This window comes from Geotrypetes seraphini, chromosome 2 (assembly GCF_902459505.1).
Source record: "Geotrypetes seraphini chromosome 2, aGeoSer1.1, whole genome shotgun sequence".
In the NCBI taxonomy this organism is placed as follows: domain Eukaryota; kingdom Metazoa; phylum Chordata; class Amphibia; order Gymnophiona; family Dermophiidae; genus Geotrypetes; species Geotrypetes seraphini.
Window position 1 is genome coordinate 155,008,098 of NC_047085.1, and position 27,953 is coordinate 155,036,050.

The window sequence follows — 27,953 nt, forward strand, 5'->3', positions numbered from 1 at the left end:
CGACTAGTACTCCCAAGTCTCTTTCCTGTGGGGTCTCTCCGAGTACTGCTCCGAACATCCTGTATTTGTGTATAAGATTTTTGTTACCAACATGCATCACCTTACACTTATCCACGTTAAACCTCATTTGCCATGTTGCGGCCCATTTCTCGAGCGTGTTTATGTCACATTGCTGGTCTTTGCAATCCTTCTGTGTCTTCACTACTCTGAATAACGTTGTATCATCTGCAAATTTAATCACCTCACTCGTCATACCAATTTCCAGGTTGTTTATAAATATGTTGAAAAGCGCGGGTCCATCCAAGCACTGAACCCTGTGGCACTCCACTCGTAACGCTTTTCCAGTCCGAGTATTGTCCATTTACCCCCATTCTCTGTTTCCTATCCGCCAGCCAGTTTTTAATCCACTTGAGTATTTCACCCTTGATTCCAGGGCTTGCAATTTTTCAAAGTAGTTGTTCATGTAGGACCTTGTTGAATGCCTTCTGAAAATCCAGATATACAATGTTGACCGGGTCACCCTTGTCTATCTGCCTGACTTCCATCTTTAATAAATAAATGTATAGTATCTGAATAGTTATTTTTATTCTAGCTGGTACAACTGCTTCTTAAGCAGGTGCAGAACAGGATGATACCGTATTGCTCATGAAGACAAATTGATCCTAGTAACTTGTTTTGATGCTGTACCACAGGGGTGCCCACACTTTTTGGGCTTGCGAGCTACTTTTAAAATGACCAAGTCAAAATGATCTACCAACAATAAAATTTTTAAAAAACACAAAGCACACTGTACGCAGAGAAAATGTGAATTATCATTTATATTCCGGGATTTTTTCAAAGAGGTCAAGGCAGATGACTCTATGCAATGTCACCTCAGTAACAACTATACAAAAATAGACAAATATATCCCCTCCTGTTTTACTAAACTGCGATAGCGTTTTTTAGCGCAGGGAGCTGCACTGAATGCCCTGCACTACTCTTAACGCTCATAGGCTCCCTGCACTAAAAAACGCTATTGCAATTTAGTAAAAGGGGGCCATAGTGCAAAATATAGATAGCAGATATAAATTCGCAAAATGGACACATTTTGATCACTAAATTGAAAATAAAATCATTTTTCCTACCTTTGTTGTCTGATGATTTCATGAGTCTCTGGTTGTACTTTCTTCTGACTGTGCTTCCAATATTTCTTCCCTTCTTTCAGCCTGCTGTATGCTTCCAGACCTCATTCCCTCCGCCAACTTTTTCTTCCTCTCTCCCTGCCCCTCCCCTTTCTTTCTGTCTCCCTGCCCTCCTTTCTTTCTGTCTACCTTTCCCCCCTTTCTTTCTTTGTTTCCCTTCTTTCTTTCTGTCTCCCTGCCCTCCCCCAAGCCACTGCCACCGCTATTGGGGAACAGGCCCCCAAACCACCGCCGCCCCAAGCTCTCCCTGCTTTCCGATGCAGAAGCGCTGGGCCAACCAGCCTTCACCCCCGACGTCAGTTTTGACTTCGGAGAGGAAGTTCCGAGCCAGCCAGGCAGCGATTGGCTGGCCTGGAGCTTCCTCTCAGATGTCAGAATTGACGTCAGGTTGGGAAGGCTGGTCAGCTTGGCGCCTCTGCGTCGGGAAGCAGGTAGAACGCGATCAACTCACGTTGCCTTCGCGATCTACTGGTCGATTACGATCGACCTTTTGGGCACCCCTGCTGACCACATCAGCAGACCCTAACTTTATTTCACAGAGAAACCTGATCACTCAAGAAAAGGTGGGACAACAATCGCCGATTCAGTGGTCCTTAGTCCTGTCCTCTAGGCACCTTCACCCAATCAAATTTTGAGGATGCCTACAATGAATATGCAATGAAGGCAGGGTATGCAAATTTATCATGCATATTCATCATGGATATCTTGAAAACATGACTGGCTCTATGTATGTGTTTGTCAAGGAATAGGCTGAGAACTCCAGATATAGATGGAAAACACTTCAAATTCCATAATGAGAAATAGAATGATCAGGCCAAGGAAAAGTCACATTTAATATTCAAGCTAATGCCAGTCCCTCAGAATATTCAAGGAACGACACCTTTTGCTGGAAAAAAGACAATTTTGCATATGATCTATGAAACTAGCTCCTTCAATTGAGGCAGACTGACCCAAAGAAATATTAAAATCAAGATAGGTTAACATCCTTCACAGCAGCCTAGGTAGGGGTCCAGATAAAGGGGCCCTATTTTTTTTTAAATAGCAATTCTATATTCTTCAAATTCACCAGCACCCCAAGTGATTTTTTACAACCCAGAAGGATCAGAAAGGCTTTGCTCTTAATTGTTAAATGCGAGTTCAAATAAAGTTCCTTTTTTTTCCCCTAAAACCCTCCCATAAGTTTTTTTTTTTTAATGTGCCTCTAGAGTAGCAAAAGGCTTCTTTGAAGACAGACCAAGAAGATTTATAGTATTTGCTTTGTTTTATTGTTGGTGTTCTTAGGTCATCAGTAAAACCACATGCTTCCCAAAGTATAATTACCGGCTTCAGTTATCAATTTGCTGTGGCAACCACATGATCAGCCTGGATAGCAAACCACAATGGCGTATTTGAAGTTTTAAGAAAATATCCACGTTGTAGTTGGATGAATTGCTTTATACAACTCCAAAAGCCAATCTCTATCCTATACTTAGCATCAGTACCGTCATAGTAACATAGTAAATGACTGCAGATAAAGGGTCCTTGTGGTTAAGATCTCAGGTAAGTGAAGCATTAAAAACCTCTACACAAAATGGGAAAAAGGGACAATGTACTATATATTATATACTAATGCCAGTAGTAAGGGAAATAAGGTTCTGGATCTAGAGACTGATTTGGATTTAGTGGTAATCATGACTTGGATATAGTAATACTGTTCAAGACAGACAGGGTAGGCAGCCTTCATGATTACTGATGTGTCAATTTCCAAGGATTTAACATAGTGACTCCTCATTCTTTAGGTAAATGTTGCGACTCCCATCTGTGTAATGTTTTTAATTCTCAACTGCTCAAAATGCATCTACAGGCAGTGCCTGAGTTGCACCACAAGCCTCAAAGTCATATAAAAACCCAAAAAATAATAAACATCTCCGAGCAGATCAGAAAGACAACTTCCAGCTCACTTGCAGAAGGAAAAAAAACTGGAGAGGCAGTACAGCCCACTGAGGAAGAAGGTGGAGCTGAAGAAAAAAAAATTGTATGGATTCCTTCTGCGACTGGGGGAAGTAAACACGCTTGTCAGGACTCATATGCCTTGTTTAACAGAAATACAATTACAAACTGAGGGAACAGTTCTATAAAGGTGGTGTTCAGTGGTAGGTGCTACCTACAAGAAAGGCATCTATGCGTACTAGACACTATTCTATAATGCAATACCTAAGTGCCATAGCACCTAATTACAAAGTGGATCAAATCGTACGCAAAGGCTTCAACATTCTTTGGAAACTAAGATCTATAAGAAAATTCTTTGATCCGGCACCATTCCAATTACTAGAAACATTGCATATCTAGCAGGACAACACAGACAGTTCTGGAAAATAAAGTATCATCCGAAACACCGCAGTGAGGCTAATCTTTAACATGAAAAAATTTGCGTGGGCAAAGTATGAGTGGGGCCCTGCATGTGTCTTTCAGTTAAGTGCATGAGTTATAGAATACTTTAAACAACGTACATCTCTTGGTATACCTGGCTTGCCAACTTAAGTCTGCTACTGACATGGCAAATGCTGACTTTACACTAGTTAATTTTTAAGCAGAAAAGGATTGATCACACAACACATTCACTGATTAGACTGCATTGGTTACCAATCAGAGCACCTGTAATTGTTAAGCTATTGTGCTGGCTTTATAAACTGTTTACTGGTCTTAGTCCTGAATATTTATTTTCTCTGTTAACTTCAAGGACTGGGAATTCTTATTTGATTTATTTCCCACCTGTTAGGGTAAAATATAGGGGTCCTTTTACAAAGCCGTGCTAGGGCCTTAACGTTCGGAATAGCGTGCGCTAAATTGCAGCGTGTGCTAGCCGCTACCGCCTCCTTTTGAGCAGGCGGTAGATTTTCAGCTAGTGCGCGCTAATCTGATGCGTGCGTTAAAAACGCTAGCGCACCTTTGTAAAAAGAGCCCATAGCCTTTCAACTTAATTTCCATATCAGGCAGTTTCTGCTTGGAGTTCACTTCCCATATGATTGAGATCCATTTATTCTTATTTGTTATTTTGCAAACATTTTAGTCTTATTTGTTCAAAAAGTTGTTATTGTAGAGTTCTGGTTTATCTGGACTGATATATTTCTTAAAGTTGTTTGTTATCTGCTTTGAACCTGTTTGTGAGAGTTGGAATACAAGTGATGATACCATTATCATATTCTATAACAGAATCTTAGTACCAAGGTACTCTTATAGAATTGGTTCTAACTTTTACAAAATTTTAAATAATCCGATTCTGACCATAGAGCCAAATCATCTAGCGGTCAACCCAGTCCTCTTTGACAGAACAGTAACAGTTGTAGACTGCTTCAGATACCTAGGAGTCCATCTCAATGGAGCCCTCACCTTTCACAACCATGTGTCATATGTCCTCAAATCAGGTTTCCTAGCTCAGACATTTGTGACCACTAAAAACATCCTTGAACATGATGCCCTTCACACACTTTTGCATGCCTTCGACTTTTCATATATTGAATACTGTAATGCCATTCATTTGGGTCTTACATAATTCAAATTAATGTTTTCAAACCCTGCAAAATAAGGCAGCAAGGTTCCTCTGTAATACAAGACCACACTACCACTGTACCCCACTCTTAAAATCTCTCCATCGGCTGCCTATCTTACCATTTCCAATTTAAGATCTTATGCTTGGCCCATAAGGTGCTACATTAGGCACCCCTCTTTACCTCTCCAACCTGATACTTCCCTAAACAATCATTTGTTCCTTGGAAGCCAACTATTTCTTCCTCCCCCTTCCAAAGCTTATTATGAGATCACCAGGCACTCAGCCTTCTTTATTGCGCAAAAGTTTTAGAATGCCCTAACCCAATCTATTAAATATCTCCCATCCCTCCCCAATTTTAACAAGGCTCTCAAGACATTTTTTTGAGCAGACCTTTAAATGATTCATTTAGAGAAGACTTGTTAGGCTCCTGCAGTGGGGGGAATACAAAATCCTTCCCTTCTTGATTGTGTGTGGGTTTTTTTCTTTCTTTATTTTTCTCAGTGGAAGAGGGTAAATAGTGGATTGCAAAAAATTGCATGCAGACCTTAAGAAATTGGAAGAATGGGTGTCCAAATGGCAGATGAAATTTAATGCGGACAAATACAAAGTGATGGAGGAGAGTGTGGTATAGTGGTTAGAGCTACAGCCTTGGCACCCTGAGGTTGTGGGCTCAAACTTCATGCAGTCATTGTGACGCTGGGCAAGTCACTTAATCATCCACTGCCCTAGGTACATTGGATAGATTATGAGCCCTTTAGGACAGATAGGGAAAATGCTTGAAGTACCTGCATGTAAACCATTTTGACTTTGGTTGTAAAACTACAAAAAGGTGGTATACAAATCTCTTTCCCTTAATGCACATTGGGAAGAATAACCCAAATCATAGTTACCAGACGATAGGGCCCACCTTGGGGGTTAGCACCAAAGAAAAAGATCTGGATGTCATTGTAGACGATACACTGAAACCTTCTGCCCAATGTTGGGCATAATTAAGAAGGGGATTACGAGTAGAACGGAAGAGGTCATAATGCCACTTTATAGAACAATGGTCCGACCGCACTTAGAATACTGTGTTCAACACTGGTCTCCATACCTTAAAAAGGATATAACTCTGCTGGAAAAAGTGCAGAGGCGAGCCACGAAACTTATCAAAGGAATGGAAAATTTGACCTACAAAGATCGACTTAGGAAGCTGGGGCTGTTTACCCTTGAGAAGAGAAGACTGAGAGGGGATTTGATAGACTTTTAAAATATTAAAAGGATTTGATAAAATAGACCAAAAAGAAGCATTACTGAAATATTCTGATGTGACATGGACAAGAGGACATAGACTGAAACTGAGTGGCAGCAAGTTTAGGACAAATGTCAGGAAATTCTGTCTCACACAGCGCATGGTGGGTGCTTGGAATGCACTCCCGGAGGAGGTTGTGGAAGAGACTACTGTTCTGGGATTCAAACGCAAGTTGGATGCACACCTTCTTGCATATCATATTGAGGGATACGGTAAATCTGGGTCTCCAAAAAGGAGTACCTAAATGGGCCGCCGCGTGTGCGGATCGCCGGACTAGATGGACCTCGGTCTGATCCGGTGAGGGCGTTTCTTATGTTCTTATGTGCAGCAGCAGCTAAAAAAGCAAACAAGATGCTAGGACTTATTAGAAAAGGGATGGTAAACAAGACTATGTTATAATGCCTCTGTATTGCTCCATGGTGCGACCTCACCTTGGAGTAGTGTTCAATTCTGGTCGCCTTAACTCAAAGATATTGTGGAACTAAAAAATGTTCAAAGAAGAGCGACCAATAGATAAAGGGGATGGAACTCTTCTCGTATGAGGAAAGACTAAAGAAGTTAAGGCTCTTCAGCTTGGAAAAAAGAGATGGTTAAGGGGAGATATGATTGAAGTCTACAAAATCCTGAGTGGTATAGAATGAGTACTAGTGGATCAATTTTTTACTCCATCAAAAATTACAAAGACTAGGGGACACTTAAAGTTATAGGGAGATACTTTTAAAACTAATAGGGGGAAATATTTTTTCACTCAGAGAATAGTTATGCACTGGAACACATTGCCAAGAGGACGTGGTAAGAGTGGTTAATGTTGCTGGCTTTAAAAAAGGTTTGGACAAGTTCCTGGAGGAAAGTTTAAGTTTGAAGTTTAAGTTTATTTAAAATTTGATATACTGCTCATCAAAACTATCTGAGTGGTTTACAATTATATCATATGCTATGGGGATAAAACAAAAAAGTCAAGATACAATAACAACAAGTAAACCAAAATTTAAAATGAGAGGGGGTAAAAAAACAAGAGGGAGGAGGGGTAGAACTCCATAATTTAATAAAAGAGGGAGGGGAAGAGGAAAGAGGGAGGTCCTTTATAAAAGTCTTTCATAGGTCAACATCAATGAAAAAGTGGCAGCCAAGGCAGGAGGGAGTGGGCAGGGTGGGCTGTCATAGCCTTACTTTCCTGTCAGTGCCTGAATACAGTGCCCAAGTCAATCAGTATTCAGGCACTGACAGAAAGTAAGGCTACAACAACTCAGACCCTGTTGGTAAAGTTTGCATGGGAAATAATGCATTTCCTTGTTGTGCATTTCATGAAGTACTCATTAGAATAGTAATAAGTTTCTTGTAATGCATTAGCATAGGATACTGATAATCAATAGCAGCCATGGAGAACCCATTTGTGGATCGGCAGGAGAGAATTTCCTTGCAAGTAAGACGTGTTAAAATCAGTCTTAACTTGCAAGGAAACCTTTTGTGCATCAAGGTTCCCGTGTTATGAATGCACTAACCAGTTAGCATAGTGGTAATAGCGCATTAATGGATTAGTGAATCCACACCCATTTTCTGCCCCGACACAGCCCCTCCCCCCCAAATAATAAAGATGGCAAAAGTAATGCAGAAATCAGACAGACAAGATGACATTAGATAATGCCTAACTTTCCTTTGTTACATTAGTTCTTTGTGTACATTTTGACTTTTGAAGCATTCAAATACAGTGAAAAGTAATGCCAAGCTGTAGGATGAGGTTGATGTCACAGGATAACTTTTTATTCAACTTAATTTTATACTAAATGATTTTTTAATGAAAATATTCAGAATAGAAGTGGTTTTGACTTTATCTTATGTTTTAGCAGGTATAAGTTGTTAAAACCTGAATATTAAATATATTAATACACAACAGTCAAAATTGTTATCCCAGATATATATAATAAATCACATTGGAAGAATATCGTGTCATGCATCACTTGAAACTATGAGTTGAAGAACACCATCATGTCACAGAGTAATACTTGAAATTACAGATGATTTAAGAGGAAGTACTGAAAAGTTCTCAGTCCAGCCAAGAGAATGAAGTGGATATGGTTCAATGGGGGGGGGAGATAAGAGAATATTATATGTATCATTGTTGATTATTAAGTGATATATTTATGGTTATTTGTATGGATATGTTATCACACTTATTATAAGTTTAAAAATGAATAAAGATTTAAAAAAAAAAAATATACGATCTGAAACAATGCCAAAATACAGAATTTCATTTCTGCAAATTGGCACTTAATGAAATAAAATAACACTTTTCAGCTACAGTGGCAAAATGCTGCTCAGAATTTAGGAAGTTGGTTGGTTGGGCTGAGAATCTGCACCCCCTCATGCCATCTATTCCAGAAGAGTGTTGCGTAAGCCTAGTGATGCTCCTACCTTAGCATTCTGTAAAGGAGGCTGGTAACTGGATGGCCGATAGTACATCCTCTGGGTAGCATCAGTATGAATGTCTCCCAGGAACAACTCCTCAATAAGATGGTCTAGATTATGATGCAGGTATTGCTTCTCTACTCGTATCAGCTGCAGCTCATGCATGGCAAAATTGATAGCTCTGGCACATTCACAACCATTCTCCTCCCTCCACAGGTCATAGCTCACATCTGGTTCCCAGGGATTATCTGCCATTATAAATCCAGGACATGTTTGATTGACCACTCGGTTCATCTTTTCTGCTATAGTCTCGCTGTGGCTGATTATCTGCACCTTATGTAGTTGGTAGTCAGCCTCTGTACCCCCACGAATGATCCAGGATGCTTGGCGAAGACGGATTTTGCCCCAGATAATCAATGTGTATGTGGGATCTGTGCACCGATTTCCACCGTAATAGAACTGGTACGCCTTGAAAGTGTTGTTATGGTAAAACCTGTAGGACCTGGTGATGAACTCTGGACCTGATCGAACTTCACAGCTGTATATATAAATATATAAAAAAAAAAAGTACAATCAATCATTCATGAATTTAAGCATTGCTCTTAAGTGCTGAAAAATCCAATGTTATGATAAACCAGGCCTTCTAAAATATAATAAAGTATGCGACACAAAACACCTTGCCTCAGTGTGCATTAACAAAGGAATTTTAAATTCATAATGACAACATAGTTAAAAAATATTACATACTTTTTTGAGCAAACCACAACTTCAAAAGTGACAGTACACATCAGAGGAATGTTTCCTCCTGACTGGAGGACCACATTGATCTACATTTATTTTATTTATTTGGCTTTAGCTCACACCTGTTTGGAAACAGTAATTCCAAGGCAAGTTATATTCAAGTATAGTAACACAGTAGATAATAGCAGATAGAGACATGAACGGGCCATCCACTCTAGCCAGTCACATTCTTTATGAATTCATGTAGTTATAGTAAAGATACTAACCTCTAACAAGTGTTCTCCGAGGACAGCATGGATGTACTCTCGCATGTGAGTGACATTATCCATGGAACCTGGTATAGACCCTGCCAAACGCACTATTACTTAAAATCATTGGGCAGTGCCCATACCATGCATGTACCAGTGCCTTTCCACCCGATGTCTACTCGTGGGACCCTCAGTTCAGTAACAAAGCTAAGAAGCCAACTAGGGGAGGTGAGCCAGGTTGTCAGAACATATATGCTTGTGTCCTTGAAGAACGCCAGTTACAGGTATCTTTGCTTTCTCCAGGTAGGCATGATATTTTCACATGTGGAACTCCCTAGCTGCCAGATCACATCTCTGGAAGAGGATTAACATTGAATATACAGGGGTGGAGGGAAAGTTGGCTATAAGTAAAGAATTGATTCTGCAGAACTACTTGCCCACATAGACTGTCTCTTCTATAGTTGTGGAGTTGTGTTCTAAACAGGTGTAAGAAGTAAACATGTGGATTGAGGACCAAGTAGACAGAGTGAAAATGAGTTACTGAGGCATTGTGGGCTGTTACATAGCCTTGCAGCATCAGCCCAGCCCGAGTATATGCAAAGGAGATTGTTCTTTTGGAAACAGCAACTCCAGTTAGGATCAAAGATGACAATGAGCTGGGAGGACCTTCTATGCGGATTAGTGTGGTTCAGGTAGTATGCCAGAGCCAGTGGCGTACCTAGCATATGTGACACCTGGGGCCCATCATTTTTTGACACCCCCCCCCCCATCTGTACGAAAAACATGATTTTTAGTAACAAGCCACATGTCACACATGAGTACATAGGAAAAGGCAGCATCTTACATACCGCAGTGAGCAGTACAACATCAATACACCCATTGTAAAACTAAACAAGCCAGACTAGTACAGATCAATCCTGCAGTCAATCCTAACAAAAAACCATGTCTTTCGAACACACAGAAAACACCTTTGCCTAGTATGGAATATGTAATCACAAACTAACCCCTCCCTCTTTTACAAAACTGTAGTGTGGATTTTAGCCATGGTGGTAACAGCTCTGACGCTCATAGAATTCTGAGCATCAGAGCTGCTACCACCATGGCTGGCACTAAAATTGCTCCACAGTTTTGTAAAAGGGGGGATAAAATAGAAATACAAAGACAAAGGTTAAATTGAACCAGTAAGATGCTGGACTCTGCATACAATGCAACACCACAGAAACAGTGACACATGTCTCCTAAAGCAATAAATAAATAGAAATTTTTTTTTTTATCTGTTGTCTTCTGTGGTTTCTGCTTTCCTCATCTTCTTGTAACTCTTCCTTCCATCCACTGTCTGCCATCTCTCTTCCCCTAAATGGCATCTTCTCTCCTTCTATGCTCCTTCCAGAAACTGTATGCCTCCCATTTCATCTCTCCTTTCACCCCCATTGGCCTGGCATCTCTCTCCTGTCCTTCCCTCTCCCACACCTTTCCTCTGTAATCCCTTTCCCTTTTTTCCCTCATTTTCCTTTTCTGCATCTGTCTAGATTACGTTCTAACTACCCTCTCAATGTCCTTTTTTACTGTCTACCTAAAGCTTGCTACCTCTTTCCCTCACCCCTCCAGTGATTCCCTAACTCAATTCTTTTCTCCCCATCATGTGCCCTCCTTTTATTTATCCCCTCCTTCCATCATGTACCCTCTTTCGCCAACCCTTCCATCTAGTAGTCTCCTCTCTGTCCACTTCCATCCAGCATCTGCTCCTCTTTCTCTCCTCCCATTTCCTTCCTGCATTTGCTCCCTTATCTCTCCCATCTGCACTTCCATCCAGCATAGGCTCCCCACTACCATCCAATGTCTTCCCTTTCTCTCGCCATCCACCCCTCTTCAATCAGCATCTGCCTCCTTTCTTTCCCTCCAATATCCTTCCCCCTTATGCCTCTCCCCTTTCTCTGTACATCAATTCTATTAGCATCACCCTTCCATACCACCCTGCCCCCTTTCTTTCCCTCCACCACTCTTCCATTCCAGCAATCTTGCTCCTTTCTCTTCCTTCATGCAGCAAGGTCCCACGATGACTGTAGCTGCCGGTTGCCAGTCCACCCCACTCCGACATACTTGCTCTGGAGCGGACTCGGTGGCCGCATGCTGGAAGGTCCTGCAATGACTCGTCTGCTTGCTCTGCTCGTCGAAGGGGGTGGACCCGGCAGACACAGGGAGTTGTGGCAAAGTCTCGCAATGACTGCGTTTGTCGGGTCCACCCCCTCCGACGTAACTTACATCTTCCGGAGCAGAGCCAGCAGACGAGTCATCGTGGGACCTTCCTGCACCTCAGCGCGGCTGCCGACTCTGCTGCAGAGAAAGTCAGACAGGTAACATGACCATTTATTTTTTTCATCAAAAGGGGACATCTATTAATTGACTGTGTATCCTTTCTTTCATTTCTTTCTTTCTGCACTCAGGCCCAACAATTGTCCCTTTCTATTCCCTCCCTCCTTCCCATGTCCTTAGTGCCCCCAGTGCCTCCTTCCCGTGTCCTTAGTGCCTCCGACCCGTGTCCATAGTGCCCCCAGTGCCTCCGTCCCGTGTCCATGGTGCCCCCAGTGCCTCCGTCCCGTGTCCATGGTGCCCCCAGTGCCTCCGTCCCGTGTCCATGGTGCCCCCAGTGCCGTGTCCATGGTGCCCCCAGTGCCTCCGTCCCGTGTCCATGGTGCCCCCAAGTGCCTCCTTCCTGTGTCCATAATGCCTCCAGTGCCCTCTTCCCGTGTCCTTAGTGCCCCCAGTGCCTCCTTATGTCCCCCCACTACCTTCCAGATTTTGTCCACCCCCAAAGCCAGCCTGCCTGCCTACCTACCTATCTCCCTCCCTCCCTGCTGCTCTAAAGCCAGCCAGCTTGCTTGCCTACATCCTTCCTTCCCTGCTGCGGAAAAAAAAAAGCACTTCTCCCCTTCCTTTCCCCTGGCTCGCGCCTGCATTCTTACCTCCTCCCGCCGACAAGAAGTCTTTCTGACGTCGGAGAGGATGTTGTGGGCCAGCCAATCACTGCCTGGCTGGCCCAGAACGTTCTCTCCGACGTCAGAATTGACGTCAGAAAGACTTCTTGTCGGCAGGGGGGGGGAGGTAAGATTGCAGTGGTGCGGGCTGGGGGAAAGGAAGGGCAGGAGGACCCGGACCTTGCCGGCTGTGCACCCCCCGAAGCCGTGCACCCGGGGCAGACCTCCCCCCCCCTTGGTATGCCACTGGCCAGAGCACACTTGCAGTCCAAAGTGTGAAGGGTTGCTTCTCCAGGATGGGACTGTAGCTTTGGAAAGAAAACAGGTGGAATTCTGAGGCTTACTTTAGGGAGGAATTTTGGATGTATTCAAAGGACTACCCTGTCATGATAAAACCTTGTATAAGGAGGATCCAATACAAGGGCTTGAAGTTCACTCAAATGGTAAGCAGATTTGACCATATCACCCCTCAGTGAAAAAAGAACATTGGCTCCCTTTACAACACCAAATCTCCTACAAAATACTTCTAACATTTAAAATTCTTTCATCAGGTGAACTGACATTTTGCTTGACACCTTATCCCCAATGTTCCTGCCAGAACTCTCAGATCAATAAATCAAAATCAACTTGTAATTCCTTCATACCGTATCATAATTCATGAAACATTCGACAAGCAATTTTTTTCTGTACACATCCCTCAGCTTTGGAACAACCTTTCCACATCTTTAAGATTACAAAGATCCCTAGATTGGCTCAAATCAGAACTTAAGACATTCCTTTTCACTGATGCCTATTCATAATGCCTTCTCATAAGCTACACCGATGTCTCTTACCCTTTTTTGATAATGACTGAGGACATTCAGCTATCCTTGGGGGGGGGGGGGAGGGGGGTTTCTCCCCTTTTCCTATTTACATTTGTAGCTCTACCTGTCACCCTCACTTTCATGTTATTGTTTGAAATCACATATCCCTTTTCTTATCCTCAAATTTTTAGAATTGTAAGCTGCATTGGAGGGTTGTTTTTTGTTGGTTTTTTTTTTTTTACCATAAAGCAGAATACCAAATTTTTTTAATAAACTTTGGAAATTTGCTGACATGAGGGCTATGAGGAAAACAACTTTCCAAATGAGTAGCTTGAGAGAGCAAGATGTAACTAGCTCAAAGGGAGATTTCATAAGAGCAAAGAGAACCATGTTAAGATCCTAAGCTAAAGGAGGAGTTTTGGCAGGTGGCTGTGTGTGGAATAGGCCTTTCATGAAATGGGCTACTAAGGAATACACAGAAAGAGGTTTGTTGTCCAGGTGGGAAGAAAAAGCACCGATAGCACCGAGATGAACTCTAACCAAATTGGTTTTAAGACCAGCATTAGAGAGGTAGAGAAAGTAGTCAAGGAATGACACAAGTGGACATGAGACAGGATCCAGGGAATGTAATGCACATCATGAAGAGAAGCGTGTCCAGTTGAAGCAATTACAGCGTTGACTGGAAAGTTTCCTAGATGCTTCAATGATGGCAAATACTGCATCTGAGAGAAAGAAAGAATTACCTTTTCAGTGAAGAAACCATACTATTAGTGCTAAAGAATGGTGGTTGGGATGAAGCAGGGACCCTTTGTTCTGAGTTAGCAATGTTAGAAACAATTGCAGTTTCCATGGTTTCCTGATTGAGAGCTCTAGGAGCAGTTGAAACTAGTGCTGCCCGATTCGGTGACTGAGCCTCCCCCCCACCCCCTAAAGCAGGAGCGGCAGCGCTGCGTCTTGCTGGCTGGCCGCTGCCGCTCCTGCTTTAGAGGGCGAGGGGGGAGGGTCAGTCGAGAAGTGCTAGTGTTCGGCTTCCCCCCTGGCCTCCTGCTGGTGTCCATTTACCTAATTCCGGCAGCAGAACAGCCTGCAGAGAGATCGCCGGTACTTTAGTGATCCTTGCAGGTTGCCATTGGCCTCCAGAGCTGTTTCCTCTGCCGCAATCCTGCCTCTGACGTCAGAGGAGAGGCGGGACCGCGGCAGAGGGAAGACATCTCCGAAGGCCTAGCACTGGCGATCCTCTCTGCAGGCTGCTCTACTGCTGGAATTAGGTAAATGGATGCGCGGGAGGTTAGGGGGGAACATGCAGGCCTTCGGGGTGGGGCAGGCCTTCAAGGGTGGTGGTACAAGCCTTCAGGGGGATGGTGCATGCCTTCAGGGGTGGTGGTACAGGCCTTCATGGGGGACAGGTAGGCCTTTAGGGGTGGGGTGCAGGCCTTTAGGGGTGGGGTGCAGTGCAGGCCTTTAGGGGTGGGGTGGGGTGCAGGCCTTTAGGGGTGGGGTGGGGTGGGGTGCAGGCCTTTAGGGGGATGGGGTGCATGCCTTTAGGGGGATGGGGTGCATGCCTTTAAGGGGATGGTGCATGCCTTTAGGGGGATGGTGCATGCCTTTAGGGGGATGGTGCATGCCTTTAGGGGTGGTGGTACAGGCCTTTAGGGGTGGTGGTACAGGCCTTCATGAAGGACAGGCCTTTGGGGGGGGGGCCCTGGTGTAGAAGTACACAGAGGGAGGGAGGGAAGGGGGGTGTTCAAAGACATGCATATGCCGGACTTTGGGGGGAAGAAATAATGGGTCTAAAACAGAGGAGAGGGAGAGAGATGGTGGGCAATGGGAGTTAGGGAGGGAATGAACAGAAAGGGAAATAAGTTGGACACAAGGGATGGTGTGGGGGGGGATAGAGATACTGGATAGGAAGGTAGTTGGGAAGAAAAAATGGAGAGATGGTGGACCCTGGGGTGGTGGGGAAGTAGAGAGAGATGCTGGATGAAAGGGTAGTTGAGAAAAGGTGGATCTGGGATGGAGACGAAAAAAAGGAAAAATGCCATACGTCCGAGGGAGGGAAGGGAAATGGAAGGGGAGGGCAGAGATGGAAGATGGATGGTTAGCACGAAGAAAGGAGACCCTGGCAAGCAGGTTATCAGAAGACAACCAGAGCCTGGGACCAACAAGATCTGAATAATGACCAGACAACAAAAGGTAGAAAAAATAATTTTATTTTCTATTTTATGATTATAATATGTCAGATTTGAAATGTGTATCCTGCCAGAGGTGGTGTTAGACCTCAAACATGAGATAGGATTTAACAGAGAGAGGAAAAGTCTTGTTTGTTTATTTTGTTTACACCACAGCACCAGTGTGGGAAGGCGAGGGCAAAGGGGGTGAAGAGGCTATAAAATAAACCCACCAGGATGTTTAATAAAAACACCCAATTAGGTAGAAAAATCGAATTGAATAGAGTTGAAAAAAAAAACAAAAAACGATTCAATAGGCTGAATCGAATCAATATTTTTTTTTTTTACTGAATCAGGCAGCACTAGTTGAAACCAAACCTGGTGTGGCCAAAGGGTTGCTACAAAGTATCATTGTGCCCTGATCATGGTGAAGTTTGAGTAGTTTTCCCTATATGAGGGATTGGAGGAAATGCATAGAAGGTCTGGTTCCCCCACTGAAGTAGAAAGGTGTCCAATACAATGCGATTGCTGTTCCAGACTCTGTCCCCTCCCATCCCCATAAACTTCAGAAGTACTTATTTCATTTAATTTTGCTACTGAATTAGAGGTTCTGGCAGAAATCCATATACAAATAAGCAAAGATTCTGAATTGTAATTCTCTGACTATCTGCATATTGTAACTCGCTGACTGTCCAGCTCTCTTCAATGTGAACCGCCTAGAAGTCTCACGACTATGGCGGTATAGAAGAAAAGTTATTATTATTATTAATTGGGAAGAATATATACTTTGTAAATGGGTCTCTGCCAGAGCTTCTAATGTAAAAATAAATAAATAAAAATACTCCCGCTGATGAGAATCCTCAAGCTATGTCAGCTGAAGACTTCCTCTGAAGGTGACCAAAAATCCCTTTTACCAAGCTTGGCAGGCAGCAGCAACTTACCTAAGCCATAGATGCTGGCACCTCAGTGGCTCAAGGATGCTGTCAGTGACTGCTATGTTTGGTAGATAGATTTGCATCTCAATGAGGCAATGCATGCAAATCCATGTCATACATATTCATTGTGGATATCTTGAAAACCTGACCTGCCTGTGGCTCTTGAGGTCTGGAATTGCCTACCCCTGTACTAGGATTAGATCTCTGACAAATGTTCTCAGAAATAAAGTGCTTCTTTGCCAACTGCATTTTTTTTGTTTGTAATGATTTCTACAGGCCTTTCAGGTAATAAGATCTTCCTTTGTTTTTACCCAACGTCTTTCCAACTGTCTAACTTTGCATTTGAGTATATTTAACTCAGGAATAAATCAAGTGTTTATTACCGCCATTTATTAACTGCCTTTATGAAGAGACTCACTCAAGGCAGTATACAGCAAGTACAGTTCAACATAAAACTTACAATTTTGTTAACATAACAATAGTAAAATGGCCAAATAAAACCATACATACAATAATTCAAAATCAGCCAATTAAAACTTAATAGGACATTTGCCACCGAATGCGTTTTCTTTCCTCCTGGTGTTTAACATAGGTTTTGGAGCACCAGACTTACAAATTGCAAAGATGATATGTAAGGGATGTTTCATGGTTAATGTAAATTGTTAATTTTTGTAAATTGAGGTAAAATTTTCTAGAGGGTATAATCAAGATCATATAAATGGTTAAAAGCAGGAACTATGCGAGTAGAATGGCACAATCCACTGAAGTGGATCTTCCGCCAGCTAAAAAGGCATGAATATTTTTTGTGTGTGGTGTTCTTAGCCACATCAAAAGAGGCATTCCAGATGGCATAATTTGGTCAGAGGAGAAAAACCACATTCAAATTTAAATTAAAAATATAAATAAATACAAGTACATGTGCTAGTTTATGCTTCTAAGTATGTCAAAAGGATATTCTTACCCAGTGGAGACCCAGTGTCCCTCTATGTTGGGAGGCATCTGTACAGTAATTCTGGCTCCATTGTGAAGGTGTTTAAGCATATGGTGGCACTGGGATTCCTTGAAAGCTCTCCATGCACTTTTCTCTAGAGATCGAGGGTAAGATCTACTGTCTAGATGCAGCACAGAAGAACTCTCGCCCATCCCTACAAAACAAAAATTAGGGAGGTATTTAGAAAACTTGCTTGGAAAGATGGCAAGAAAAGCTTCATGTTATAAAAGTTTGGGAAGCTTTTTCTATTTGTGAACCATGTTGGTCTTGATGGAAGAGGGAGATTATATCCTCTATAAGCATTTTCTATTACAATATAAAAACATGATAACACATTTATTTATTCAATGGAATCTGTTTTACTTATACCATGTATTAAAGGCATTAGCAAATGCTAACATGGTAGCACACTGCAGTAAACCCAGCTCCTAACATTTCTTAAAAAGCAAAGTCACCGATTTCCAGGCCAAATGTAATGTCAACAGAAAAATATCTTCACAAAATCTGCAGTTAGGGTGCATATGCATACATATCTAATAAGAATTTAAGAAATGATTGGATTTTTGCATCTGCTCACATACTATATCTTCTAGCTGTTTTTCTCTGTTAATGTAAATCATATTTATTAAATTTCAAATACAAAATAGTAAAAAAATCAAAATAGTAACAAAATAGTAAAAAACAAAATAGTAAAAAAATCATTTCAAATACAAGAAAACCAAAATTTACAGAGTTAATATATAAGAAACAATATCACTAAAAGCAAATATACCCAATTCCCTCCCCTTTTTCCCCATTTTAGAACTGTAATTAAATATTAAATAATATGTGACTGCGAGTGTGTGGTGTTAATGTATCTAAATAAGGTTGTAAATAGTAAAAAATTGTCTTCCCTGTCTAGTGTCCCAAAGTCACCTGATTTAATGAAATATGTGGTCTTTTTCCCATCTAAAGGAACCCACGTATCAATTTATTTAATTGACATTCTACTACTTTAGAATACAACAATGGTAACATTTGATATACATATAACCATTGAGGAAGAATTATCATATTACAAAGAGCAATACGTCCCATTAAAGAGATAGGAAAATGTCTCCATATTAATAAGGTTGATTTGGTTTTATTCAATAACGGTTGAATATTAAGATCATTTAAACAGTAATATCTTGTGGAATAATGATCCCTAAGTAAGTAACTGCTTCACTTGCCCAAGTTAATGGGAAATTTCCTTTCCAATGTTCCTTCAAGAACTGATTGAGAGGAAGGGCTACAGATTTCTGATAATTCAGATGAAACCCAGAATGAAATCCAAATTCAGATATTGCATCAATAAGATGTGGTAAAGAATTCTCAGGATCAGTCAAAATAATCATCAAATCATCCATCCGCACAAGCTAATACTTTCAAATCTTGATCTATCACCCGAATCCCAGTAATGTGAATATCTCGTTTCAAGGTACATAAAAGAGGTTCTAGATATATTATAAATAATAAAGGAGAAAGAGGACATCCCTGTCGAGTCCCATGAGAAATAGTAAAAGGAGATGAACAAGTGCCATTAATCAAAATAGAGGCCCTTGGTTTGGCATACAAAACTCGAAGACTATCTAAGAACCATCCAGAAATTCCTATTTTAGGCAATGCAGAAAAGAGAAAGGACCACTCCACTCGGTCAAAAGCTTTTTTTGCATCCAGACTAGCCAACAGAGCAGAAATTGCTTTTGTCTGACCAGTCACCATCGCCATTAAAACTTTTCTAACATGCAAAACTGACGACCTTTTATAAAACCAACTTGGTCTCCTATTAGCATAGGCAGATTAATTTTCTCTCTGTTAAAATTAACTCTTAAAACATCCAGTGTTAAACAGAATACAAAACTATATTTTGTCAAAACTTCATATATAAAATATCATGAAATAACACTGCTGTGGGCTCTTGTAAACTTGTACCCAAGGGTACTCAAGGAACTAAGGAACGAATTAGCTGAACCACTTCGACAAATATGCAACCTATCCCTAAAAACTGGAGAGATCCCAGAGGACTGGAAAATAGCAAATGTCACGCCCATCTTCAAGAAAGGCTCAAGGGGAGACCCAGGAAACTACAGGCTGGTGAGCTTGACCTCGGTCCCGGGAAAGATGATGGAAGCGCTGATTAAAGACAGCATTTGAGAACACATTGAAAAAAATGGGCAGCTAAAGCCGAGCCAAAATGGCTTCTGCAAGGGCAGGTCATGCCTCACGAACTTATTATACTTCTTTGAGGGGGTGAACAGCCAGGTGGATAGAGGGGAATCCATAGACATCATTTACCTTGACTTCCAAAAAGCTTTCGATAAGGTACCACACGAAAGACTGCTTAGAAAGCTATGGAACCACGGGGTGCAAGGGGAGGTCCACCGATGGATCAAAAACTGGCTGGCGGACAGGAAACAGAGGGTTGGAGTAAAGGGCTATTACTCAGATTGGCAAAGGGTCACGAGCGGAGTACCACAGGGGTCGGTGCTGGGACCACTCCTGTTTAATATATTTATTAACGACCTGGAAGCGGGAACAAAATGTGAGGTTATTAAATTTGCGGATGACTATACAGCAGGGTTATAACCATGGAGGACTGCAAAGACCTCCAAAATGCTCTGACAAAGCTGGAAGAGTGGGCCAAAAAGTGGCAAATGAGCTTCAACATAGGGAAATGCAAGGTCATGCATATTGGGAAAAAGAACCCGATGTTCACTTACAAGATGGGGGGATCGCCGCTAGAGGTGAGCAACCTTGAAAGGGACCTGGGAGTGATGGTGGACACAACATTGAAGACGTCGGCGCAGTGCGCCACAGCCTCAAGGAAAGCGAACAAAATGTTGGGTATCATTAAGAAAGGTATCACAACCAGGACAAAGGAAGTCATCCTGCCACTGTATCGTGCGATGGTGTGCCCGCACCTGGAGTACTGTGTGCAGTACTGGTCGCCGTACCTCAAGAAAGACATGGCGGTACTTGAGAGAGTCCAGAGAAGAGCAACTAAGCTAATAAAGGGTATGGGGGACCTCTCATATATTGACAGACTGAAAAAGCTGGGGCTTTTCTCCCTGGAAAAGCGACGACTCAGGGGAGACATGATAGAAACCTTCAAGATCATGAAGGGCATAGAAAAAGTGGACAGGGACAGATTTTTCAAACTAAGGGGAACCACAAGTACAAGGGGGCACTCGGAGAAATTGAAAGGGGAAAGGTTTAGAACAAACGCCAGGAAGTTCTTTTTCACCCAGAGGGTGGTGGATACATGGAACGCGCTGCCGGAGGATGCGATAGGCAGAAGTACGCTACAGGGCTTCAAAGAAGGTCTGGACAGGTACCTAGAGGACAAAGGGATTGAGGGGTACAGATAGGAGTAGAGGTAAGGTTATAGGGGCAGGATTAGAGGTAAATTATAAAATTAGTCAGAGACCACTGTTCAGGCAGTGGGCCTGATGGGCCGCCGCGGGAGCGGACCGCTGGGCAGGATGGACCTCTGGTCTGCCCCAGCGGAGGCAATTTCTTATGTTCTTATGTAAGAAAGAGATCTTTTCTAATATGCGAGTATTAGCTGAATGTTCAATATAACTACACTATAACTAAAATAACATATCAGTGTATCAGAGCATATCAGAAACTAGAAAAGCAACCTGTGGCAGGTGTTCGCTATTCACTGAGGACAGCAGACATTCTCACCTGTGAGTGACATCCTTGGAACCTGGTATTGACACTACCTAGTGCACTGCCTCTTTAAATTTTTTAAGGTAGTACTGGTGCTTACCCGCCTTATGTCAGATCACAGGACCTACGGTTCAGTAACAAAGCTAAGAAGCCAACTAAGAAGCAGGCATTTATATTCTCACATGTGGGACTCCCAAGCTGCCAGGATCATAACACTGGATGAAGATAATGGATGTATAAACATGAGCCTAGCAAAATCCAAGAGGGTTAGAGGGAAAGTTGGTGCTCAGGAAGCAAAAAAAGAAAGATTTTGCAGAACTGCTTGTCCAAACAGACTGTCTCTCCTGGAGTTTCGGTCTAAGCAGTAGAGAGAGGTGAAGGTATGAATCGAGGACCAAATAGCCGTTTTGCAGATGTCCACAATAGAGGTGGAGCAGAAATGAACTATTGAGGCAGCCATAGCTCAAATACTGTGGGCTGTAACATGGCCCTGTAGAAACAGCCCAGCCTAAGTATGCACAAAAGAGATACAGTCCACTAGCCAAATAGAGATGGTTCTCTTGATAACAAGAACTCCAAGTCTGTTAGACCTGTTAGGGTCAAAAGCCACAAAGATCTGGGAGGATCTTCTGAGGTTCAGTCCAGTCCAGGTAGTATGCTACAGCATACTTGCAGTCCAAGATGTGAAGAGCTACTTCTCCAGGATGGGAATGTGGCTTTGGAGAGAATACAGTCAATACTATGGACCAATTTGAGGTGGAATTTTGAGGCAACTTTGGGCAGGAATTTTGGATGAGTTCACTTGTGTAGGGAGGATCAGACACAAGTTCACTTACACAGCATGTTGACATGAGGGCAATAAGAAAAACAAATTTCCAAGTATGAGAGAACAAGTTGTGAGTGGCTCAAAGAGAGACTTCATAAGAGCAGATAGTACCATGTTACAATCCCAGGCTACGATCCCAGGAAGCAGGTGGAGGCTTAGTGTGGTAAAGTCCTTTCATGAATCTGGTAACTAAGGGATGAACTGATAGAGGTTTCTTGTCCAAGAGAGTGTAGAACACTGATAGCACTGAGATGTACATAAGAACATAAGCCGTCCCTCTGCTGGGTCAGACCAGAGGTCCATCATGCCCAGCAGTCCGCTCACATAGTAGCCCATCAGGTCCAGGACCTGTATAGTAGCCCTCTATCTATTCCCTTCTATCCCCTTTTCCTTCAGAAAATTGTCCAATTCCTTCTTGAACTCCAATCCCGTACTCTGCCCTATCACGTCCTCTGGAAGCGCGTTCAGGTGAAGAACTTCCTAGCATTGGTTCTGAATCTATCCCCTTTTAATTTTTCCAAATGCCCTCATTCTTGTAGTTGTCGAAAGTTTGACGAATCTGTCCCTCTCCACTTTCTCTATGCCCTTCGTGATCTTGTAAGTCTCTATCATATCTCCTCTAAGTCTCCGCTTCTCCAGCGAAAAAAGCCCCAGTCTCTCTAATCTTTCAGAATATGAAAGGTTTTCTATACCTTTTATCAAACGTGTCGCTCTCTTCTGAACCCTCTCGAGTATCGCCATATCCTTCCTTAGGTACTGCGACCAATATTGGACGCAGTACTCCAGATACGGGCACACCAATGCCCGATACAACGGCAGGATAACTTTATTCATTCTGCTAGTAATACCCTTCTTGATTATTCCTAGCATTCTATTTGTGCTGACGGCTTCATTGTCATGTCAACTATTACTCCCAAGTCCCTTTCTTGGGTACTCTCACTGAACAACAGCCCTCCCATCCTGTAGCTGGACCTCGGGATTCTGTTTCCTACATGTAGGACTTTACATTTCTCTATATTGAACTTCATTTGCCATCTCATCGCCCACTCCCCTAGTTTGTTCAGGCCCCTTTGTAAATCTTCACAGTCCTCTTTATTCCTAGCTTGGTGTCATCTGCAAATTTTATTACTTCGCTCTTCGTCCCTGTTTCTAAATCATTTATAAATACATTGAATAGCACCAACCACTGCGGAACACCACTCGTGACCTTCCTTCAGTCCGAGTAGTGGCCCTTCACTCCTACCTTCTGCTTCCTGCCCGCCAACCAATTCCTGATCCATCTGTGTACGTCTCCTTCCACCCCATGGTTCTTTAGTTTCCGAAGTAGGTGTTCATGGGGTACCTTGTCAAAGGTTTTTTGGAAGTTTTAAGTATACAATGTCTATGGGGTCCCCTTTGTCCATCCGTTTGTTAATTCCTTCGAAGAAGTGCAATAAGTTCGTCAGGCATGATCTTCCCTTGCAGAAGCCATGTTAGCTTGTTATCATAAGTTTATGCCTCTCTGGATGCTTCTCGATGCTATCTTTTATCAGCGCTTCCGCCATTTTCCCCAGAACCGAGGTCAGACTTACCAGTCTGTAGTTCCCCGGGTCACCACTCGATCTCTTTTTAAAGATGGGCATAACATTGGCTATCTTCCAATCCTCCGGGATCACGCCTGTTTTGAAACCAGAGCTCGAGAGGTGAAGAAGGTAGTTGAGGATGGATAGAAATGGACATGTGACAGTTTCCAGAGAATGCACTGCACCCCAGGAAGAAAATCTATAGCGGGAGGGGCTTTAAACACCTGGGCCAATCAGGCCCTAGGATCCTGTGGGTTGGGCAGGGGAGGGGTGGGCCCGCCTCATTTGGACAGAGGCAGGCCTGCTGGCCGGACGGTGCGAAAACCCGTCTGGCCAACTTACAGGTAAGACCGAGGGGGGGGGGGTTCTGGGGGTGGGGTTTGTTGGGGGGGTCCAGCATGAGGGGGTGGACACCCTTCTGCTGGCGATCTTCGGGGGAGGGGGTTTCTGTTAGCAAGAGGGGTTGGGCACCCTCCTGCCGGAGATCTTCGTGGAGGCCGTTGGGGGAGGTCTGGGGAGGTGGTTGGGGCATTTCGTATGGGGGAGTCCGGCAGGAGGGGTTGGGTACCCTCCTGCCGGCGATCTTCAGGGTGGGTGGGTTCTGTCGGCAGGTGGGGTTGAGCACCCTCTTGCCGCGATCGTCTGCAGGTGGGGTTGGGCACCCTCCTGCTGCGATCGTCGGGGGGGGGGGGGAGGGAAGACTGGCGGCCATGGCCGCGGCCACTATACTAATGGCAGCAGGGAGATCCCTTGCTGCAATTAAGTATAGCGGCCACGTCTAAACAAACCCGATTCTGTAACCGATGTCTGCAACATGGATGTCCGGTTACAGAATCGGGTTTACTTTGGGCGGGTTTTGTTCCAATTCTGTATAGGATGCCCGGGACAGACAGAATCCGGGCCAATGTGTCCCAGAAAATGCAGCAACTGACATGCAGTTATGTGTGGAAGGATTTTGTAAAACGGGTGCCATACTAGGACAGAATGAAGGTCCATCAAGCCCAGTATCATGTTTCCAACCATGGCCAACTGAGGTCCCAAGTATCTAGCTAGATCCTGCCTGTGTAAAACACCCAATGTGCAATGCTCTAGATACGGTGTTGATGCTGGAGTTATAGGAGGCTGGATGTTGGAATTCAAGCCCTCCGCCATGCTGTATGTCGATACTGATACAGTACCAAAAGGTTTGTTGAAGTTTTCAGGCTTTAAGTGACCTCTTCTGCAAACAAAGACAGAGGGAACAGTCAGGCCAGATTCTGTATAGGACGCCCAGTCTCAGCATCCGCCTAAGTAGCTTTTAAGAATCACACACAGGCATCATATATAGAATCACATCTGGCCTGACAGACAGACGCCTAACCACCTCGATTCTCTAACTGGCGTCCATGTCACAGGTACCAGTTAAAGAATTGCGTTACCATTGAGCTGATCACCGCAAGGGAATCTCCCTGTGGCGATCAGTTTAGCGGCCACAGCAGGGAACCAGTCTCCCCCTGTGAAGTTGGCCACTCACTCCTGCCGGAACCCATGAAGCCCCCCTGAATGGGTGTGGCTTAAGGGATCTGGTCAATTGGAATCTTAGGCTACTCTCAGTGCATCCCAGAATGCACTGTGAGAGAGGCCTAAGACTCTGTTTGGCCCAGGTGCCTAAGGCCTTTTCTATGGGAGGGGCCTTAGGCACCCAAGCCAATCAGGGCTTTAGGCAAGGGGAAGGCCTGCCATTCTGTGGAGGTGGACCTGCCAGCAGGAGGGAGTGGGCTTCCCTCTTGCCGTCCAGCAGAGAAAGGTATGGGGGGCATTCATGGGAGGGGAGGCAGGTGGATCTTGAGGGGGAATTTGGGGATGATGGGGGCCAACAGCAGGAGGGAGTAGGCATACCTCCTGCCCAGGGATGTCTTGGTGGTGGCAGGAAGAATTGGACACTCCTCCTGCCACAGACATTCAGGGGGGGAGGAGGGGGGGTTGGGGGTTCCAGCAAGAGGGAGTGCATATCCCTCCTGCCAGCCAACTTCATTGGGGGGGGGGGGGGAACAGGTTCCCTTCCATGGCCCCTAAACTGATCGTGGCATGGAGATTCCCTTGCCAACGATCAGCTTAGGGCCGCGTCTATTTGAAATGTAGACTAGCAGTTTGCTTGCTTACATTTCAGATGCCTAGGGCTGCCTAAGCTTGCCTAAGGCCACTTCCAGGCAAAACCATGCTCACGCTTACCTTTGGGCAAGCTTAGGTGGCCCTACGTGTCTCTCTAGGCTCACAAAAACGCCTACAATCTAGGCTGCCTGCCTTGGGGTGTCTTGTTTTATTTTTTAAATGTGCTTCCCAATTGGCTAGTTAGACAGCAGTAGGACACTTACCGCCACCTCCAATCATTTATAGAATTTGCCCTTCAATGTCCCATGTTCAGAACCTAGACACTAGATGCTCCAGTTATGTGGGTCAGAGACTGAGATGGTCTGATTACATTGAAAGCATTTTCTTTTAAGCCGCTTTAACATGGAGGAGAAAATGACCAGCACTAAGTGAAAGGGCTCAATGACCCAGGGGACTCAAGTAAAAATGAAACCCAAAAACAAATTATGTTCCCAGGCAGGAAAAAAAAGGGCTTGAAGTGGCACAAATGAAACTAAAGTTGAGAAAGCCCAAGAAGAAGTCTCTGCCTGTGTGGCTGACATTGCTGCCTGGATGTCCTACTGTCATCTGAAATTAAATATGTCCAAGACTGAGCTGCTCCTCTTTCCTCCTAAACCCTCTGCTCCTCCTCCTCATTTCTCCATCTCAGTAAATAATACTGTCATTGTTCCAGTCTCCCCTACTAGCCACCAGAGCAGCAAAAATAGACCACAACCTCTCAAATCTGATGAGCACGACACCCAACTACCAGAGCAGGATTAACCAATAGGCCAAGTAGGCACATGCCTATGATGGAGGGCATCAACATTGTTTTTTTTAAAACGGCGATGGACCCCTTCAGCATCGATCGCGGGCCCCACCCTATCAACAGAGAGTAAGACAAGCAAGCAACGCGGGTAAGAAAGGCAACGGGAACTGTAATTGTGCAAGCGTGCTGCTTGCCCAAAGCTTCCCTCTGATGCAGCTTCCTGTTTCTGCCTGAGCGCATGGTGGGGTGGGGCGGGGCAAGGGGCCCAGTGTACTTGGGTGCCTAGAGGCCCTCGATGAATTAAACCTGCCCTGCCAACTACAAAACATTCAGGAAAGAACTGAAAACCATACTATTCAAGAAATTTGTCAAATGATCTAACCAAACCGTATTGACCATTCCCAGATCCCGACACATACTATAGCTATCAACCTTGTAATCTCCCTGGGAATGCCCAGGCTAATTTCTTGTTGTAAACCTCCTAGAACTGAAAGGTATTGGTGGGATAAAAGACATCAATGTAATGTAATGCTTGCAACCTTGGAGTCATCTTATATTCTGATCTCTCATTTTCTATGCACATCCAACAAGCTGCTAAGACCTGTCGCTTCTATCTCTTCAATATCACCAAAATTCACCCCTTCCTCTGAGCATATTACCCAGACTCTTGTAACCTCTCACTTAGATTACTGCAATCTACTTGTAACTGGTCTCCCGCAGTGTCGCCTCTCCCCCTTGCAATTTGTGCAAAACTCTGCTGCATGAACTCATCTTCTATCAACCTCACCACGCTCATGTCACCCCTCTCCTTGTCACTTCACTGGCTCCCTATCCACCATTGCATACAGTTCAAACTCTTATTGCTGATCTACAAGTGTGTTCATTCTACTGCCCCTCAATATCTCTCCTCACTTCTCTCTCCTTAGATAAGCTACTCTTAGCTTTACCCTTCTCCTCCACTCCCAATTCCAGCCTTAGTTCCTTTCATCCAGCTGTCTCCTATGACTGGAATAAAATTACCTGAGTTTGTCCATCAAACCCCTTCCCTTACCATGTTTAAAAGCAGACTGAAAACCCACCTTTTTGATATAGCCTTCAATTCTTAACCCTACTCTTCTGCCCTCCAGCCAGCTGTTTAACCATTCCCCTTAACTGTATCCATGACATCCTATTTGTCTGTCTTGGCTGTTTAGATTGCAATCTCTTGCGAGCAGGGACTGTTTTCTTTTTTGTAACTGTACAGTGCTGCGTACGTCTAGTAGCGCTATAGAATTAATAGTAGTAGAGAAAAATACAGGAACATGATAAAAACAAAGAATTATGACAAAAAACTGAAAAATCAAGATGAGAAAGCACAAAAGCATCAAAATGTCTGATGCACTGAAGAGAAAACTGAAGACAGCTTTTCAGCTCTGCAAAAAATTAAGAACTGCATGTCCTGCAAGCTGATGTTGGGTAGGAAGGCCCTGGCATGTATGCAACATGGGCACACCCATAAAAAAAACTTAAAGTGATACAGAGTGCACTATCAAGTAGTGCACTATCAAGTAGTGCTGCCCAATTTGCCAATTCGAATTGATTCACTTCGATGAATTGATTCGAATCAATTTTGTTTCCTCCCAAAATCAGACTCACCAATTCAGTGAACTATGAGGGCAGAATTGTTTAATAGTCACTGTGGACTCTCTCTTTTTTTTTTTTCAGTGAAGGGAAAGAAGAAAAA

The 27,953-nt window shown here is 43.6% G+C and overlaps 1 protein-coding gene across 1 annotated transcript in view; it reads right to left on the reverse strand.

Moving 5' to 3' along the window:
• APCDD1 (APC down-regulated 1) overlaps positions 1–27,953 on the reverse strand; it is a 91,331-nt gene that overhangs the window by 51,204 nt on the left and 12,174 nt on the right. The window contains exons 2-3 of the mRNA XM_033934211.1: positions 17,239–17,422; positions 8,414–8,945 (exon numbers count right to left, since the gene is read on the reverse strand). Coding sequence (XP_033790102.1) covers positions 8,414–8,945; positions 17,239–17,422 — 716 coding nt within the window. The remainder of the gene's footprint in view (positions 1–8,413; positions 8,946–17,238; positions 17,423–27,953) is intronic.